Raw genomic sequence first — 15,004 nt, forward strand, 5'->3', positions numbered from 1 at the left:
TTCTGGCTAACGACCTTGCCCCAAGATGGTTCCCGCAGATTCTATTGTGCACCTCCTCTAGCACCTCAGTTGTCTTTGAGGTCGGAACGCACTTTAGTAGTGGTGTTGATATTCCCCTTTTATAGAGGATATTTTTCACCAGCGTGTAGTTTTGTGCTTCCCTCCGGATCTTTTTGGCCTCTTTTTTCTCTTTGGGGAGGATGTTGAATTTCAGGTATTCAACTAAGGGCTTCATCCACCTGAGATCTAACCTGGCGACTTCAAAGACATCTTGAACAGCCTCCGTTTTGACCACAGAGGGTTCGTGGATAGTTTCTTAGATTAGGCTTCTGTTGTTCCCTCCTGGTTTGGTACTTGCGAGCTTGGAGAGGGCGTCTGCCTTGCTGTTGAGGTCTCGTATTATATGCTTCACCTCGGTCTCCTTAAAGTGCATAAGATGCTCCAAGGTTTTGTCCAAGTACCTTTTCATGTTAGGATCTTTGACCTGATACTCTCTGTTTATTTGGGAAATAACCACCTGAGAATCGCTGAATACCATTACTTTGGTTGCACCAACTTCTTCTGCCAGCTTTAACCCTGCAATCAAGGTTTCATATTCTGCCTGATTGTTAGAAGCTGGAAACTCAAACTTGAGGGAGACTTCTATTTGCGTTCCCCCTTCGCTGATCAGTATTATGCCTGCACCGCTTCTAACCTTGTTGGAGGACCCATCTACATATAATTCCCATGTAGTGGATTTTTCCTCTTGATCTCCGGCGTATTCTGCTAGGAAGTCGGTGAGGCATTGGGCTTTTATTGCCGTCCGGGCTTCGTATTTCAAGTCGAATTCGAAGAGCTCTATTACCCATTGAACCATTCTATCCACAATGTCCGTCTTCTGGAGGATCTGCTTCATGGGCTGGTTCGTTCGGACTTTTATCGTGTGCGCTTGGAAATATGGCCGTAATCGACGTGAGGCTACTACTACGGAGTATGCAAACTTTTCAAGTTTTTGATACTTTAGTTCAGGGCCTTGTAAAACTTTACTGGTGAAGTACACAGGATGCTGCCCGACCTCATCTTCCCGTATTAGAGCTGATGCTACAGCTCTGTCTGCTACTGACAGGTACAGGATGAGCTCTTCTCCGACTATGGGTCGGGTCAGAATTGGAGGCTGGCTCAAAAACCTTTTGAGCTCCTGGAATGCTTCTTCGCATTCCGGAGTCCATTCGAACTGGCATCCTTTTCTTAGTAGAGAGAATAGTGGAAGGGATCTTAGTGCCGATCCCGCCAAAAATCTGGAAAGGGCGGCGAGTTGGCCGTTCAATTGTTGGACCTCCCTTATACAAGTCGGGCTTTTCATTTCTAGAATAGCTTTGCACTTGTCGAGATTTGCTTCGATCCCCTTTATGTTAGCATGAACCCTAGAAACTTTTCCGCTTCTACCGCGAAGGTACATTTTGTGGGATTTAGTCTCATCTCATGTAACCTTACGGTGTTGAAAACTTGCGAGAGATCTGTCAAGAGGTCATTCTCCTCCTTGGTTTTCACCAGTATGTCATCTACGTAGACCTCCATTAAGTTTCCGAGGTGGGGAGCGAACACTTTATTCATCAACCTTTGATATGTGGCCCCTGCATTTTTTAATCCAAAAGGCATTACCACATAGCAGTAGTTTGCTCTAGGTGTGATGAATGAAGTTTTTTCCTCGTCCGGCTTATACATCGGAATTTGGTTGTATCCCGAGTAGGCATCCATGGATGACAAGTACTGATACCCTGAGTTCGCATCTACTAGGGTGTCAATACTGGGAAGTGGATATGGGTCTTTGGGGCATGCCTTGTTCAGGTCGCTGTAGTCGACGCACATCCTCCACTTGCCGTTTTATTTTTTGACTAGCACTACATTTGCTAGCCATGTCGGATACTTGACCTCTCGGATGAAGTCGGCCTCCAAGAGGGCTTGTACTTGCTCCTCCACCACCTGAGCTCGTTCTGTTCCGAGCTTGCGCCTGCACTGCTATACGGGTCGTGATCCGGGGTGTACTGAAAGCTTGTGGGACATGAGATGAGGGTCTATCCCTGGCATGTCGGAAGCTTTCCAAGTGAAGATGTCGGAATTATCTCGCAGGAGCTTTATCAGCCTCTGTTTCAAATCTCTGTCTAGACTGGCTCCTATGTTGGTATTTTTCCTTCCTTTTTTTCGATTTGGACCTCTTCAGTTCTTCCTCCTGGCTGTGGCCGTAGCTCTTCATTAGCTTTTATTCCCCCGAGCTCCATGGTGTGAACTTCCTTGCTCTTTCCTCGGAGGTTCAAGCTTTCGTTGTAGCATTTTCTTGCTAATTTTTTGTCTCCCCGTACCGTCGCTATTCCCTTAGGTGTTGGAAATTTCATGCAAAGGTGAGGGGTTGACACCACCACTCAAAGCCGATTTAGCGTAGTCCTGCTGATCAAGGCATTATACGCCGATCTGACATCGATGACGATAAAGTCGATGCTCAGAGTTTTGAAATTTTCCCCTTAGTAATCATTTGTTGAGTGGCCATACATCTTATGGTACTCGCAGTAGTCGCCACGACTTCCTCCCTTTTTGTTTTTGATGGGTCTAGGGGGCGGCAATCTTTCAGTATTACAGATTTCTCTGTATACGTCTACTATGGAAACTTTTAGAGGAGTATAGGAGTGATATCTCCTTGGCCTGTCGGGACCGACCTCTTCTTTTTTCTTGGGCTCCCTTTCTTTCTCTTTTGCTGAGTGAGGGGGCCCCTGTCGCCAGCTTGGCTCCCGTAATCTGGCATTCTCCTCTATGTTGATGTACTTTTCTGCTCTCTCTTGTACATCGCTCAAAGAGGTGGGGGTGCCTTTTCGATATGGACTGAGAGAATAGGCCCTCTCTAAGTCCATTTACTAACCCCATGATAACTGCCTCTGTGGGCAGGTCTTGAATCTTCAAGCATGCTTTGTTGAACCTTTCCATGTAGTCTCGTAGAGGTTCTTCGACCTCCTGTTTAACTCCCAGGAGGCTTGGTGCGTGCTTTACTTTATCCTTCTGGATGGAGAACCTCATTAAGAACTTTTTCGAGAGGTCCTCAAAACTAGTAACCGACCTTGGAGGGAGGCTATCGAACCACTTCATCACCGCTTTTGACAGGGTGGTCGGGAAAGCTTTGCTGCGAGTTGCATCAGAAGCATCAGCCAGATACATCCGACTTTTGAAATTGCTTAAATGATGCTTCGGGTCTATAGTTCCGCCGTAGAGGTTCATATCAAGGCTTTTGAAGTTTCTTGGAACTTTTGCCCTCATTATGTCCTCACTGAACGGATCCTCTCCTCCCAGGGGCGACTCTTCTCGGTCGCCACGGGAGTTCCGACTTCTAAGGGAATATTCTAACTTCAAGAGTTTTTCTTCTAACTCTTTTTGTCGCTCTATCTCTTCCCTGAGATTTCGCTTTGCCTCTCGTTGTCGTTCTAATTCCTGTTCCAGCTGTTCCAAACGACCTTGGTGACCATGGACCAACCCCATTAACTCGGCTGCATGGGGGTGGTCCTTCCTTTCCTGATTCTCGTCCTTCCGAGGAGTTTACCTTTGGGTTTTTAAACCCAGAGGCGCCTTCTCTATGCTGGTCGTTGGCTCCCTGGTGAAGGGTCAGGTTCGCGTCGTTGTTTCCGGTATCTAGATTTTCTTATTCGGAATCAGACGCTGTATGACCATCCTCTGGTGAGTTGTCCGCCATTACTGGTTGATATCTCGGTTCTCCGGCAATGGCGCCAATGTTACGATAGATAACCGGAGATTAATGGGCTAGATTCGTTAGGTTGGCCTAATCGTCTAAGAAGGGAAGCCTTCGAATGGGTTCGCACCTTTGGGGCTTCCGTCCGACTTGTGAGTGTGAGTGAATAGGGGGTGGTACCTGCAAAGACACTCTGATGCCTAAGTCAGCAAGGGTGTGAGCAGGTCTAGAGAGTATTGGGACTTAGAGATACCTGAGGGGTGTCAGTGTATTTATAGTGGTGAACCAATAACCACCGTTGAAGTAGTTCCACCTTTTAAGGTGGATAACCGTCCCTTTATCTTAGAGAAGTTGAGATATGACTCCTGGAAGTGGGTTGAGAGATTTTAGGGGCAGTTATTTTAGTATTATCTGCCATCTAATCCTCGTTTCCGACTTCTTTAAGGAAGTCGTGGCGAGAACCGACTTCTCAAGAGAAGGTCGGCGTAATGTGAGGCTCATCCTTGTGGGTTGGGCCTTTCGTTTGGACCTGAGCCCTTGTGTTGGGTCGGGATATGAACAACACTAATTATATGTTAATCACTATTTCATACACTAATTATTTTTAAATTATAATATAAACAAAAGTGTGGAAACACGAAAAAAAAATTAGAGATGCTAATATGTTTTATTGCATATTGTTTCATCATGATTCTCATAGAATGATATGTATAACAAAATATAAATATAATTTGTATCCACTGTAAATATAAAAGTATTTTATATAAATATTAATTATTTATTACATAATAATAATAATAATTAGATACCAAAAATTAGCCAGAAGACCAATTTGGGATAAAATGTTATTTCTATGAGTGCAGTTACTTAAAGGCCACGTGGCTCGATCTTAAACACCATTTGAGTACCATAATTTTTAAAGTTTAAAATCGAAAAAAATTAAGGGTGAGTAATTTTAATTTATTTTGGTTAATATTTTTTAATATTTTAATCTAGCAGTCTATTATTATTTTTGTAGTCAATATTTTTATTTTATTAGAGAAATAATAAAAAAAATAACTCAAATAATTAAAATTTATTTTATTTAATATTTATTAATTTTAATATTTATTAATTACAAATGAAAACAAAATGAATGTTGGCAAATATATTTATTTGGTCTGGCTTTCTGTGCTTGATATTTGTTGATGAGGCTGAATGACCAAAAATTGGGGTTTGTTATTAGTATCATTATTTGTGAGAGCAATGACAGGTAGTTGTTGTTGTTGTTCAGAGTTCTCCTTTGCTTTCTGCTCTTTATATTTTCCCCACACCACTGCATATAGTCCTCCAACCACCACTATTGCCCCAATTACACTAATCATAACAATAAACAAACACATCAGCTTCGGATAATTGATTTTGATGAGTGATTTTAGTATACATTGTATATGATTAATAATATTTAGTACCTTCCGAGGTAGAGTTGCTCAGAGAGAACGATGCAAGCCAAGGCGGTAACAATGACCATACGCAATGGATTAAAGGCAGTTACAATTACTGGACCCATTGCTTTGCTAACCATCCCTTGTATATAGTATTGCACTCCTGATGTTACTATTCCCTGAAACAAACAATTAAACCAACAAAGTTGAGTACATTAATCATTCAATCAGGAATATGGTATTGTTTTTGTTTCTCATGGTATCTAAAGTTTCGTTTAAAAATTTGTCATTAGTTAATAAATTGTTATATGTTACTATTATACCAATTCAATTTAGTTGAAATATGTTGCAACTTTGGATTGTGATCCATTACAAGCTATTTTACTAAATTAAAATTAGAGAAAAAGATAAATTGATCTTTAATTTTTTAATTTGTAGATATTTAAGTCTCTGAAAGATTTAAAAATATATTTAAATTTTTAATCTCTTTAAAATTTGAATATATTAATCTTTGAATCTAATTTGTCCAATTTTAAAAACTCTCTCACGTGTGTATCTGTTTCAACGTTTCAACTAAACTAGTGCAACGGGAGTCATGTTTGATTTTTTCGTTGAGTCACAGACCCAAGTGAATATAAGGGATCGATATATTCAAGTTTTGAAAAGGTTGGAGACTTAAATGTATTTTCAAATTATCGAAAACTTAAATGTCTACATATCAAAAGGTCAAGAACCTATTTTTCCTTTTCTCATAAAATTATAAAATAAATAATTTAGTCAAATATATTAAATTATTTTTTTATTTATAATTTTTATATGACGTATTTAATTTGCTTGAATAGTTATAGCCTAAATAAAATAAAAAATATATGTAAATAACTCTTAACTAGCCAGCTTTAAACAACTGTAATTAATAATTATTAATTATATATTTAAAAAAAATAAAATTTAAATAATTACTAATTAATAACCAATTTAAAAATGCTTATTGACGTTGAAATAAAAGGATTTGGATTCTCTAAAATTTGAATTTCATTTTAGAGAATAAAGTGTGATCTTTTATCTTTAAATAGTTTCTCTTTTATATTTATTCTTGATCTCACCTATAAAATAAATAATGAGAGATCACACTTTACTCTCTAAAATGAAATTCAAATTTTAGAGGATCTAAATCCAAATAAAATAGATAACTAACCGCGTAAGCTGGAGCAAAGAGTCTGATGTCCCAACCAAGAGCCCATGCATGAGGACGGTGGCGCTCGGCAAAAGCCGCCACAAGTGAGCTCTGAAGTGCTCCGGCGAAGCAGACCCACGTTGCGAGCGACATCTCTGCTGGGTACTTGCGCAACGTTATGGCCTGCAATATGTAAAAGGCAGAGAAGCCGATGCAACCAATGATAAGAAAACATGTTCCTATTGCCCAGTGGCTGCCGGAAGGGTTGTTCACATTCTCCGGCCCGTGGGCCGCTTTGGTTGCCCCTGAAATGGTAACTGCGGTGCCTTTGTAGAGTGCCATAACTAAGGTGCCTCCAAAAGTAACCACAGTTCCAATCACTTTTGCTTGGCATGCTACCTCCTTAATCTTCATGCGCTCCATTCTACATACAAAATAACATGAATAAATATTCTTTCTGTTCTTCTCTCATCAAATATGTTACATAAATTAGTCTTTTCTAGAATGATGATTAATTAATGTGTTAAATACAAACCTAAAAATTTAGGTACAATCAATTTCATTTCGTATAAAATTGATAGTTAAAAATTATTAAATAATTTAATTAAATTATAATTTAACAATTCTCAATTATCTACATGAATCTTTACAAATATAAATGGTATGTAAAAATAAATTACAAAATAAGAACAAATAAACACTTCCGAAAGATCAAAACATGATAGTTTTGTTTGTCACCTTCTTGACATTAAAATCTTATGATTTTCAGCCTTTCAGTCTTATTTGGTGATACGTGATTATTCACATAAAATTAATTTTATGTGAATATTAATATTAATATTTTCATGTATTATTTTTATGTGAATATTAATATTTCATGTATTAATATTTGGAATAAAATATATTTTTTATTTTTAAAATATATTATAATTTTTTTAAAAATTCGTAAATTTTATTTTGTTTTAATTTTATTTTTAAAATTTTTGTTTTGCATCAAATATATTATTGACAGTTAAATTTTTAAAAAATTTAATACCAATTCAGTAATAATATATGACAACTTTGTTTGATTTGTTTGTATTAAAAGTTGTTCTTGTAAAATTATTACTGAATTATTTCTAAATTTTTGAAAAATTAATCGTTAGGAATATGTTTGATGTAATTCAAAAATTTTTTAGACAAAATTAAAATAAAATAAAACTTATGAATATTTTTAAAATTTTTAACAAATTTAAGTATATTTATCATATATTTTTTTTTATATTTCACAATTTCTTTTTGTATATTTAGTAGATTAGTTTTGAAAAATAAAATAATAATAAATTATTGGAATAATTAATTTGACTACCCCTAACGTACGAGAACAAGTGATAGATAGTGGGATCCGTGGAGGATATTCATTTAGCTCTTCTGGCTTGCGTCACACCCATTTTTCGTCAAAACTTTTGATACATGATACTTTAGGCAAGACGTATTAATGGAGAATTTTGCAAATCTAAGACGACATTAATGTACTTGATTGCAAATTATTACTTACTTACCGAAGAATGACCGCCAATAGAAAAGTAATGGAAGGTGCGGAATTCATCACTGCTGATAGAAATGATGCCGATGTGTATTTCATCCCTAGCAGGGCGAAACATTGATCAAGTATAATCCTGCATTATCATAATATAATTAAGTTACTTAACTATTAATAACAAACTAGAAATTCAATTAATTGTATTAGATGTGACCATTACTCGAAGAAAGCCAACGCCATTATCTCTACAAATACCCGCACTGTCATCTTTGGCCTAACCTTCCTGCAAAACATATATACACACAAAGATGTTAATACGAATTATATTAAACAGTTTAATTAAATATATTTATTATGAAATTACTTATTTTAAAAATTTATATTGATAAAAAGAAATACATTTTTTGGCATAAAAAATATTTTAAGATTTGTATAAACTTTTATATAAGTCTTTTTTTATTATCTGTCTTTATGCTAATTTTTTCATTAACATAAATCAAATTGCAGACCTTTAAGTCATAAAAATTGTCATAATATGTCATAAAACTACTTCTCGTAAAAATTTAAATTGATAGTATTAAAAAAATATAATTATTCATGTATCTCTCTTATCAGCTTAAGTTTTTAGTAAAATTAATTTTATGATATAGTATTAAAATTTTTACCATTAAACGTTCTAGAATTCAAGTTTTGTTAAATCTTAAAAGAAAAAAATAGTATAAAATAAATTAAAAAAATTATGCAAAAATTCTAACAAATACAAAAGAGACTCTTATTTAAAAAAATATATTAGAGATATATAATTATTCATGTGTCTTCTTTTAACTTAAATTTAAAAAAAAATAATTATATGATATAAAGAAAAACATTTGAATAATTATATGTCTAATAATATAAAATCATGGTAGAAATTTAGAAGAGTTGATTTTACGTAAAGTTGATATTTGAGAGCGGTTAGATGATTTGACTGATTTGACTAAAATTTCATCTAACGGCTCTTAACTATCAACTTCACATGAAATCAACTGCATTTCAATTTTCACCTAAAATCATTTGAGGGGAAAGAGAAGTAACAAGGGTTTGTGTATGTGCATGGTGCATGCATGGTTGAATAAATTAAAGTGAAGGAAAGTAAGAGAAACTAACTTTTCAAGAAGAAAAGCAAAGGGAGCGAGAGTAACAGAGGCGATGGCATTACGGTACACAATGAAAACGTAATGGCTCATCCCTTTGGCAATTGCATCCATGGCGAATATGAACATTCCCGCTGAACCAAATTGCACCGCCACAAGAAGCAGATATGGCTTTGCATTTCTCATCCACGCACCCATCTTGATCGCTAGTAGATAGGTGCGTGAGAACTCAGAACAACTTAATTGCTTTCTTTGTTTCGTATTTGCAACACTCTCTGCAAAGAGCAATGGTGCCTCCCTACTATTTATATATACCACCCAACCACTTATCATATTCAATCAATTTTAATTATACTAAAAGACAAACTTATGTTATTGGAATAATTAAAATCACGTGTTCATTTAAACCACATCTTTTACTAGTAATAATAATGGTTCTTATTAAAATCAATCAAGTCATCATGTACCTTCATATTTAATTATGGGTAAAAAAGTTGTTGTGCATTTAAATGATCACTTTTAATGCTTCAAATAACACAATTATTTTTGTAATTAAATAATTGAATTTTTATATTGACAATATATTATTATTATTATTATTATTATTATTATTATTAAAAAATAAAATTGTAAAACGAATAATGATTGGTGGAAATTCTAATTACTTTATTAATTATATATTCTTCTGATACTTAAAAGAATAAAAAATTTAAATATATAAGTTATTTTTTATAAGCATAAAAAATATAGAAAAAATTCAAATTTCTTTATTTAGAAGTTCTAGGAGAATGAATTAGGACTTCTAGTCATTTTTCTAAAAAAAATTTACATAAATGATTATATATTCATGATTATTAATTAATTATGTCAATAACATTTTAAATTTAATTAGGATAATTGAACAACTATTCAAGATTTTATTATGAAGAAAATAAAAGTTAATCAATAATTAATTAAATCACATTTAAAAGTTTAAAATTTACATATGTAAATTCTATGTTGGTGAATATTATAAAAAAACGTTGAGTACAATTGAATTTTTTGTCGGGAAAACAAACAATATTCAACGGTAATTAAGCTACCGTCGGAAGAAATCGGACGGTATATGTAACACCCTAATTAACCTAAGCCTTATCTCGCGTCGTAAAGTAAATGTTAATCAAAGGTTGTGACAGTTCTAAGCTCATACATATCATATATAGAAGGAATTAATAATATCTAGAAGGCCGATGAAGGATATAGCTCAAAGACAGGATTTGAAAAGCGCAAAACGTACTAGCAAAGCTACTAACTTAAGGCACAAGGAATAGGTACGGCATAACAAAATATCATAGTATAATAGTATAATATCATAAGACGCTAGCCACGGCTTGCGGAGTTTAAGCCGACTAGCCATATACAGGTAATACATGAACCTAGACAGTAAAAACTGCTTATACAAGTTTTGTTCTCTCAGGGGAATTTCTAATCTAATCAAACACCGCTGCCCCACAGCCTTCACCAACCAATCTTCCATGCGAATCCATCGCCACCGCCTCTCGAACCTCCTCAATCCCAGTAGAAAACACAAATACATACAATACAAGTAAAACACATATAGAAGCATATATAGCAATTAATTCAAATAGCAATTAGACATGTTATACAGATAGGAAAACAATATCAAGTCGGCAAAGCATACAAACAGATAGAAAATACACACGATGAATGCATGCCCTACTGGCTGTGATATCACATTGCCGGTTCAACTGCCAACCCGACACATTTTCATGGAGATGTTTCTCTTCGGATTCATGGTGTGGGAACCCTCGAGATATAGTGCTCGGATCACTATCCAGGGTTTTGCGCATGTACGCTCTGATGATCCGAAGGGATGCGAGCGGGATCTATTGCCACCGAACTCATATCTAAGCGCAAGCGGGACAAACCACCGTCCTTATGCCGCCGCCGCTACCTCGACAGGTGGGATCCAACCTCAGCCCCTACCGGGCGCATAGCGTCTCATAATCTCAATATGAATCAATACTTCAATGGTTTTCAGAAAATATTTTCAACATCACATGGATCCATCATTTCCTTTAGAGTCCTCGACTCATCTCAACCATTGCCAATTCATATTTCCATTCCTCTTCTCACTCTGCCAACCCATCCTCAGTACACCAGAAACCTAGTACTCCGTTTGCTAACTTACATAATTATGATCAACTAAAACCCTTAGGTAAAACCCCATATTCTCAGACTCAAAATTAAGCCCAAAAGCATTGAAATGGTGTTATAGAAGCTTACAACCTTGTTGGGGAGGTAGAATAGTTGAAAACAAAGCAAAAATTTGAAAAACAGGACGTGTGCGTCCGCACAGGGGTTTGCGTGCGCACGCCCAGAAAATTTTTTAAAAGTGTGCGTACGCACAGGTGTCAAAACTTGCAAGGTCTATTTACTCGCACAACCTGCCAGCGCCCCCAATAGACTGGCCTCTCCAACGTGTGCGTGCGCACAGGTTGCAATTTTCCATTGGTGTGCGCGCACACAAGCTGTGCTAGCGCTGCAAGCAGATTGCCTGCCTCTGTGCGTGCGGACGCACAGGTCTGTGCATGCGCACAGGTCACAATTTTCACAGAGTGTGCGTGCGCACAAGGCTGTGCGTGCGCACATACCAGAAAACATAAAATTCTGTAACTTTGCAGAATTTCAGATTTTCAACACCAATGATCATAACTTCCTCTACAAAATTTCAAATTTCACAAACTTTATATCGATTTAAAGGGTTTTCAAAGATCTTTAATTCTAAACAAATTTCAACCAATTTTGGAAATCGAGGAAAAAGTTATGATCAGACAAAGTTCACTAAAATTCAACTTTTACCCAAAATCATAATTTCCTCAATTCCTCTATAAAACACAACCAAACCAACTCAAACCATTCTAAACTCCAATTCTCATCACAATCAACACTCTATGTCATGTTACACCAAGCTTACCACATATTTCTTCACCTATCCTCATTCTCAATCTTGACATCCATATATCACATATAATCAAACATCATCAACATTTTCCAATTTCATTACTAATCAATCAACATCAATATCATACATATATCAACACACTTCACTTCTCAACTTCACAAATCATTCATCCTTAACATTTCCTTATCAATCAAATATAATCATACCCAACAATCATCAATTCATCATGAATCACCACATACCATCATTCAACAACTCACATCCATTCAAATTCAAACTTATCCTATGGGTCACTAGCCTAAGTGTCCATGAATATTATATACTACATAGAGGAAATCGAAATCATACCTTGGCCGATTTTCTTTATAAACCAAATGAGCTTTCAACCAATTCCAACCACCAATGTAACTCCAACAAGCACCAACAAGCTCCAAACTCACAATAATCAAGCTATACACATATAATCACCATAAAATCAACCTAAGGTTCCATTTAAACATAATATCACAAGGGTTTAGTGGCTCTTACCTTTTTCAACAGATTTGATAGCAAAAATCCAATGCTAAGCAAGGATTAGAGCAAACATAAACATCCAAAATCACAAAAACTCATTTAACCCAAAGCCCTAATAAATCCAAAATTTTGAAGAGAGAAACTGAGAGGGATTCGAGCTTTTCTTACCAGTTTCTTATATGGGTTTTGTAGAGCTCTTCACAAGGAACACGTAGCCGCTGATGGCACGCAAATCAAAACACCGTAGTTCAAGATATTAACTTGGAAAGATTGAAATGAATAGTGCTCAAGGGTTTCTCTTCTTCCCCTTCTCTTCAGCTGAGTGTGTGTCTATGTTTGAGTGTGTTATGAGTGTTTGGGTTCATTAATGAACCCCTATATATGTTGGACTTGGGCCCAATTTGAGTCCGGTTCAACCCGTTAGCGTTTTTAGTCCGTTTGGCCTAATTTCGGGCCAAACTTTTAACACTAACGCCCAGTTTTTCATCTCTAATATTTTTCTAAAGTTTTTGACTGTTTCCACTTTTTCTTGTGCGGTACCGGGCAGACTTGAACCGGTTCACGATTTTTCACGGTTTTTCGCAGAAAATACATTTTCTGACTCGGAAGGACCTACTGAGTTCAAAAATCACATTTAAATCTCCAAATTCTCATCCTAACTTTTCGAAATTTAATTTGGGCATTTAAATGATTTTATTTGTGAAAATTCTGGTTCTTACAGTATAAACATCACCATCGGATTTTTTTCATCTGACGGTAATTATCGTCGGATTCTGCGACTGATTATTTACTCGAAAAATCATTTAGTCACCGGCGAATTTTTTTTATAGTAATGTTTACGTCCCAATATGTTGTTTTTTTCGCATTATTATCGTCAGATTATTCCCTCGGTAAATCCAACGGTAATGTCAATTTTCTTTTAAAAAAATTGTGAAATAAATGGTCAATTTTAATTTATTAGTTAAATTTATTTATCACATAATTAATGGTCAATTTATGAATAATAGAAACCTACTAGTTAAAATAAATGATCAAATCACTACCATAAATATGAGAAAATTATTGTAAATAAAGAATTTTATAATTACAAAAAACCGTTGTCGAAAGTTACAAAAGGAAATGGTGTTAAAATCGTTGTCAAAGGCAGTTATAAAATGGCAATGATATTTAAACCGTTGCAAAAAACAACTTCGAAGGCAACGCTTTTAAACCGTTGGCTTTGGAAATAATAAAACTGAAACCGCTTAAAACCGTTGTCTATCCAGTTATGGTTTTAAATATTTCTGTCATGGAAGAGAACGGTTCTAATCCGTTGTCTATCTAGTAATGGTGCTAAACTGTTGTTTAAAAATGGTTGTCAAAATCGTTGTCTATGCCCGTCACTATGGCAACAGTTTTTTTGGTTGCCGTTGCCTTAGGTAAAAAACAGTTGCCTATGAGTATTGGCAACGCCCGCATATACCACAAGTCAAAAACCATTGCCAAACCGTTGCCTAAGGTTTTAGAAATGGTTTTTTTATCTATGACAATGGTTTTTGATCATTGCAAAAACTCGTATTTGTTGTAGTGAATGTTCAAATAAATTAAAAGTCAAATAAATATAATGAAACAATAAAACACATCACTAATCTCTAAAGATCCAAGTAGTCATCGTCGTCCTCGTCGTTGTTCCTGTGGCCCTGATGAGGCGGTGATGTCTGTGTGCCACTAGTAGGGATAATGCCAACGGCGCACATCTAAGCCTAGTACACTTCTATCTGAGCCTCCATCTGTTGAAGCCACTTCAGCTGCTCCCTTTGTAAAGCCCGGTCTAACCAAAATTTATTAAATAATAAGTTAAATAGAAGCGAATATGGTTGGAAGATTCGGCAATTGGAATTTGATAATTTAAATATGATATTTGGATTTAGTGAATTTTTCTTAGTCGGAAAACATAGTTTTCTGCGTAAAAGCGCGCAGTAGAATTTTGACCGTCAGTACCGGCTGAGATCTGTTTGGTACTGCAGCTGAGAAAATTGATTATGAGTAAATAAGATTAAGAAATGAGGAATCATAATTAGGGAAAGTAGAAATATTTAAAGTGCGATTTAGAGCCCTAATCTTAAAATTTTTTGCCCAAAATTGGGCCAACGGACAAAAATAAATGAACCGGACCTAAGTGGGCCTAAGACCCAACATATATAAACATTAGTTATGAGAATGTCAGCTCATTTTACCCTAAATATAAGAAGAGGGGCACTGAATTGAGAAGAGAGAAAACCTAAGTCTCTTTTATCTTCAAACCACCATAACTTGAGCTACGGAGCTCCGATTGACGAGCCGTTTACGGTCACGCGTCGCTCTTCTCATCCTCTACTATTCTATCTAAGTTTTGGTGATTATTCCATTCATCTCTGCCCAATTTACGAAATTTACTACTGTTACACGTTTTTGGATAGTTAGTGTTGAAATCTTGTGATTTTGGGTGTTTAAGGATACTCCAATATGGATTCTAAGTGGGTTCTATCCCTTTTTCATATGGGCTCAGGTAAGAAGTACTCAAACCCTTGTGATTTATCATTTTC

At 35.7% G+C, this 15,004-nt stretch overlaps 2 protein-coding genes across 2 annotated transcripts; both read right to left on the bottom strand.

Moving 5' to 3' along the window:
- Positions 1 to 218: 218 nt before the first annotated feature.
- On the bottom strand, positions 219 to 895 carry LOC140174659 (uncharacterized). Its single transcript, XM_072200146.1, has 2 exons — positions 359 to 895; positions 219 to 251 (listed from the first exon to the last, which is right to left on the bottom strand). The coding sequence occupies exons 1-2, from the start codon at positions 893 to 895 to the stop codon at positions 219 to 221; spliced, it is 570 nt and encodes a 189-aa protein (XP_072056247.1).
- Positions 896 to 4,774: 3,879 nt separating this feature from the next.
- Positions 4,775 to 9,254, bottom strand: LOC112706076 (WAT1-related protein At4g08290). Its single transcript, XM_025757171.3, has 6 exons — positions 8,976 to 9,254; positions 8,050 to 8,112; positions 7,849 to 7,965; positions 6,329 to 6,731; positions 5,161 to 5,312; positions 4,775 to 5,065 (listed from the first exon to the last, which is right to left on the bottom strand). Exons 1-6 carry the CDS (start codon positions 9,158 to 9,160, stop codon positions 4,861 to 4,863), a joined length of 1,125 nt encoding a protein of 374 aa, XP_025612956.1. The 5' UTR covers positions 9,161 to 9,254; the 3' UTR covers positions 4,775 to 4,860.
- Between the last annotated feature and the right edge of the window lie 5,750 nt (positions 9,255 to 15,004).

Source organism: Arachis hypogaea, chromosome 8 (genome assembly GCF_003086295.3).
Source record: "Arachis hypogaea cultivar Tifrunner chromosome 8, arahy.Tifrunner.gnm2.J5K5, whole genome shotgun sequence".
NCBI lineage: Eukaryota > Viridiplantae > Streptophyta > Magnoliopsida > Fabales > Fabaceae > Arachis > Arachis hypogaea.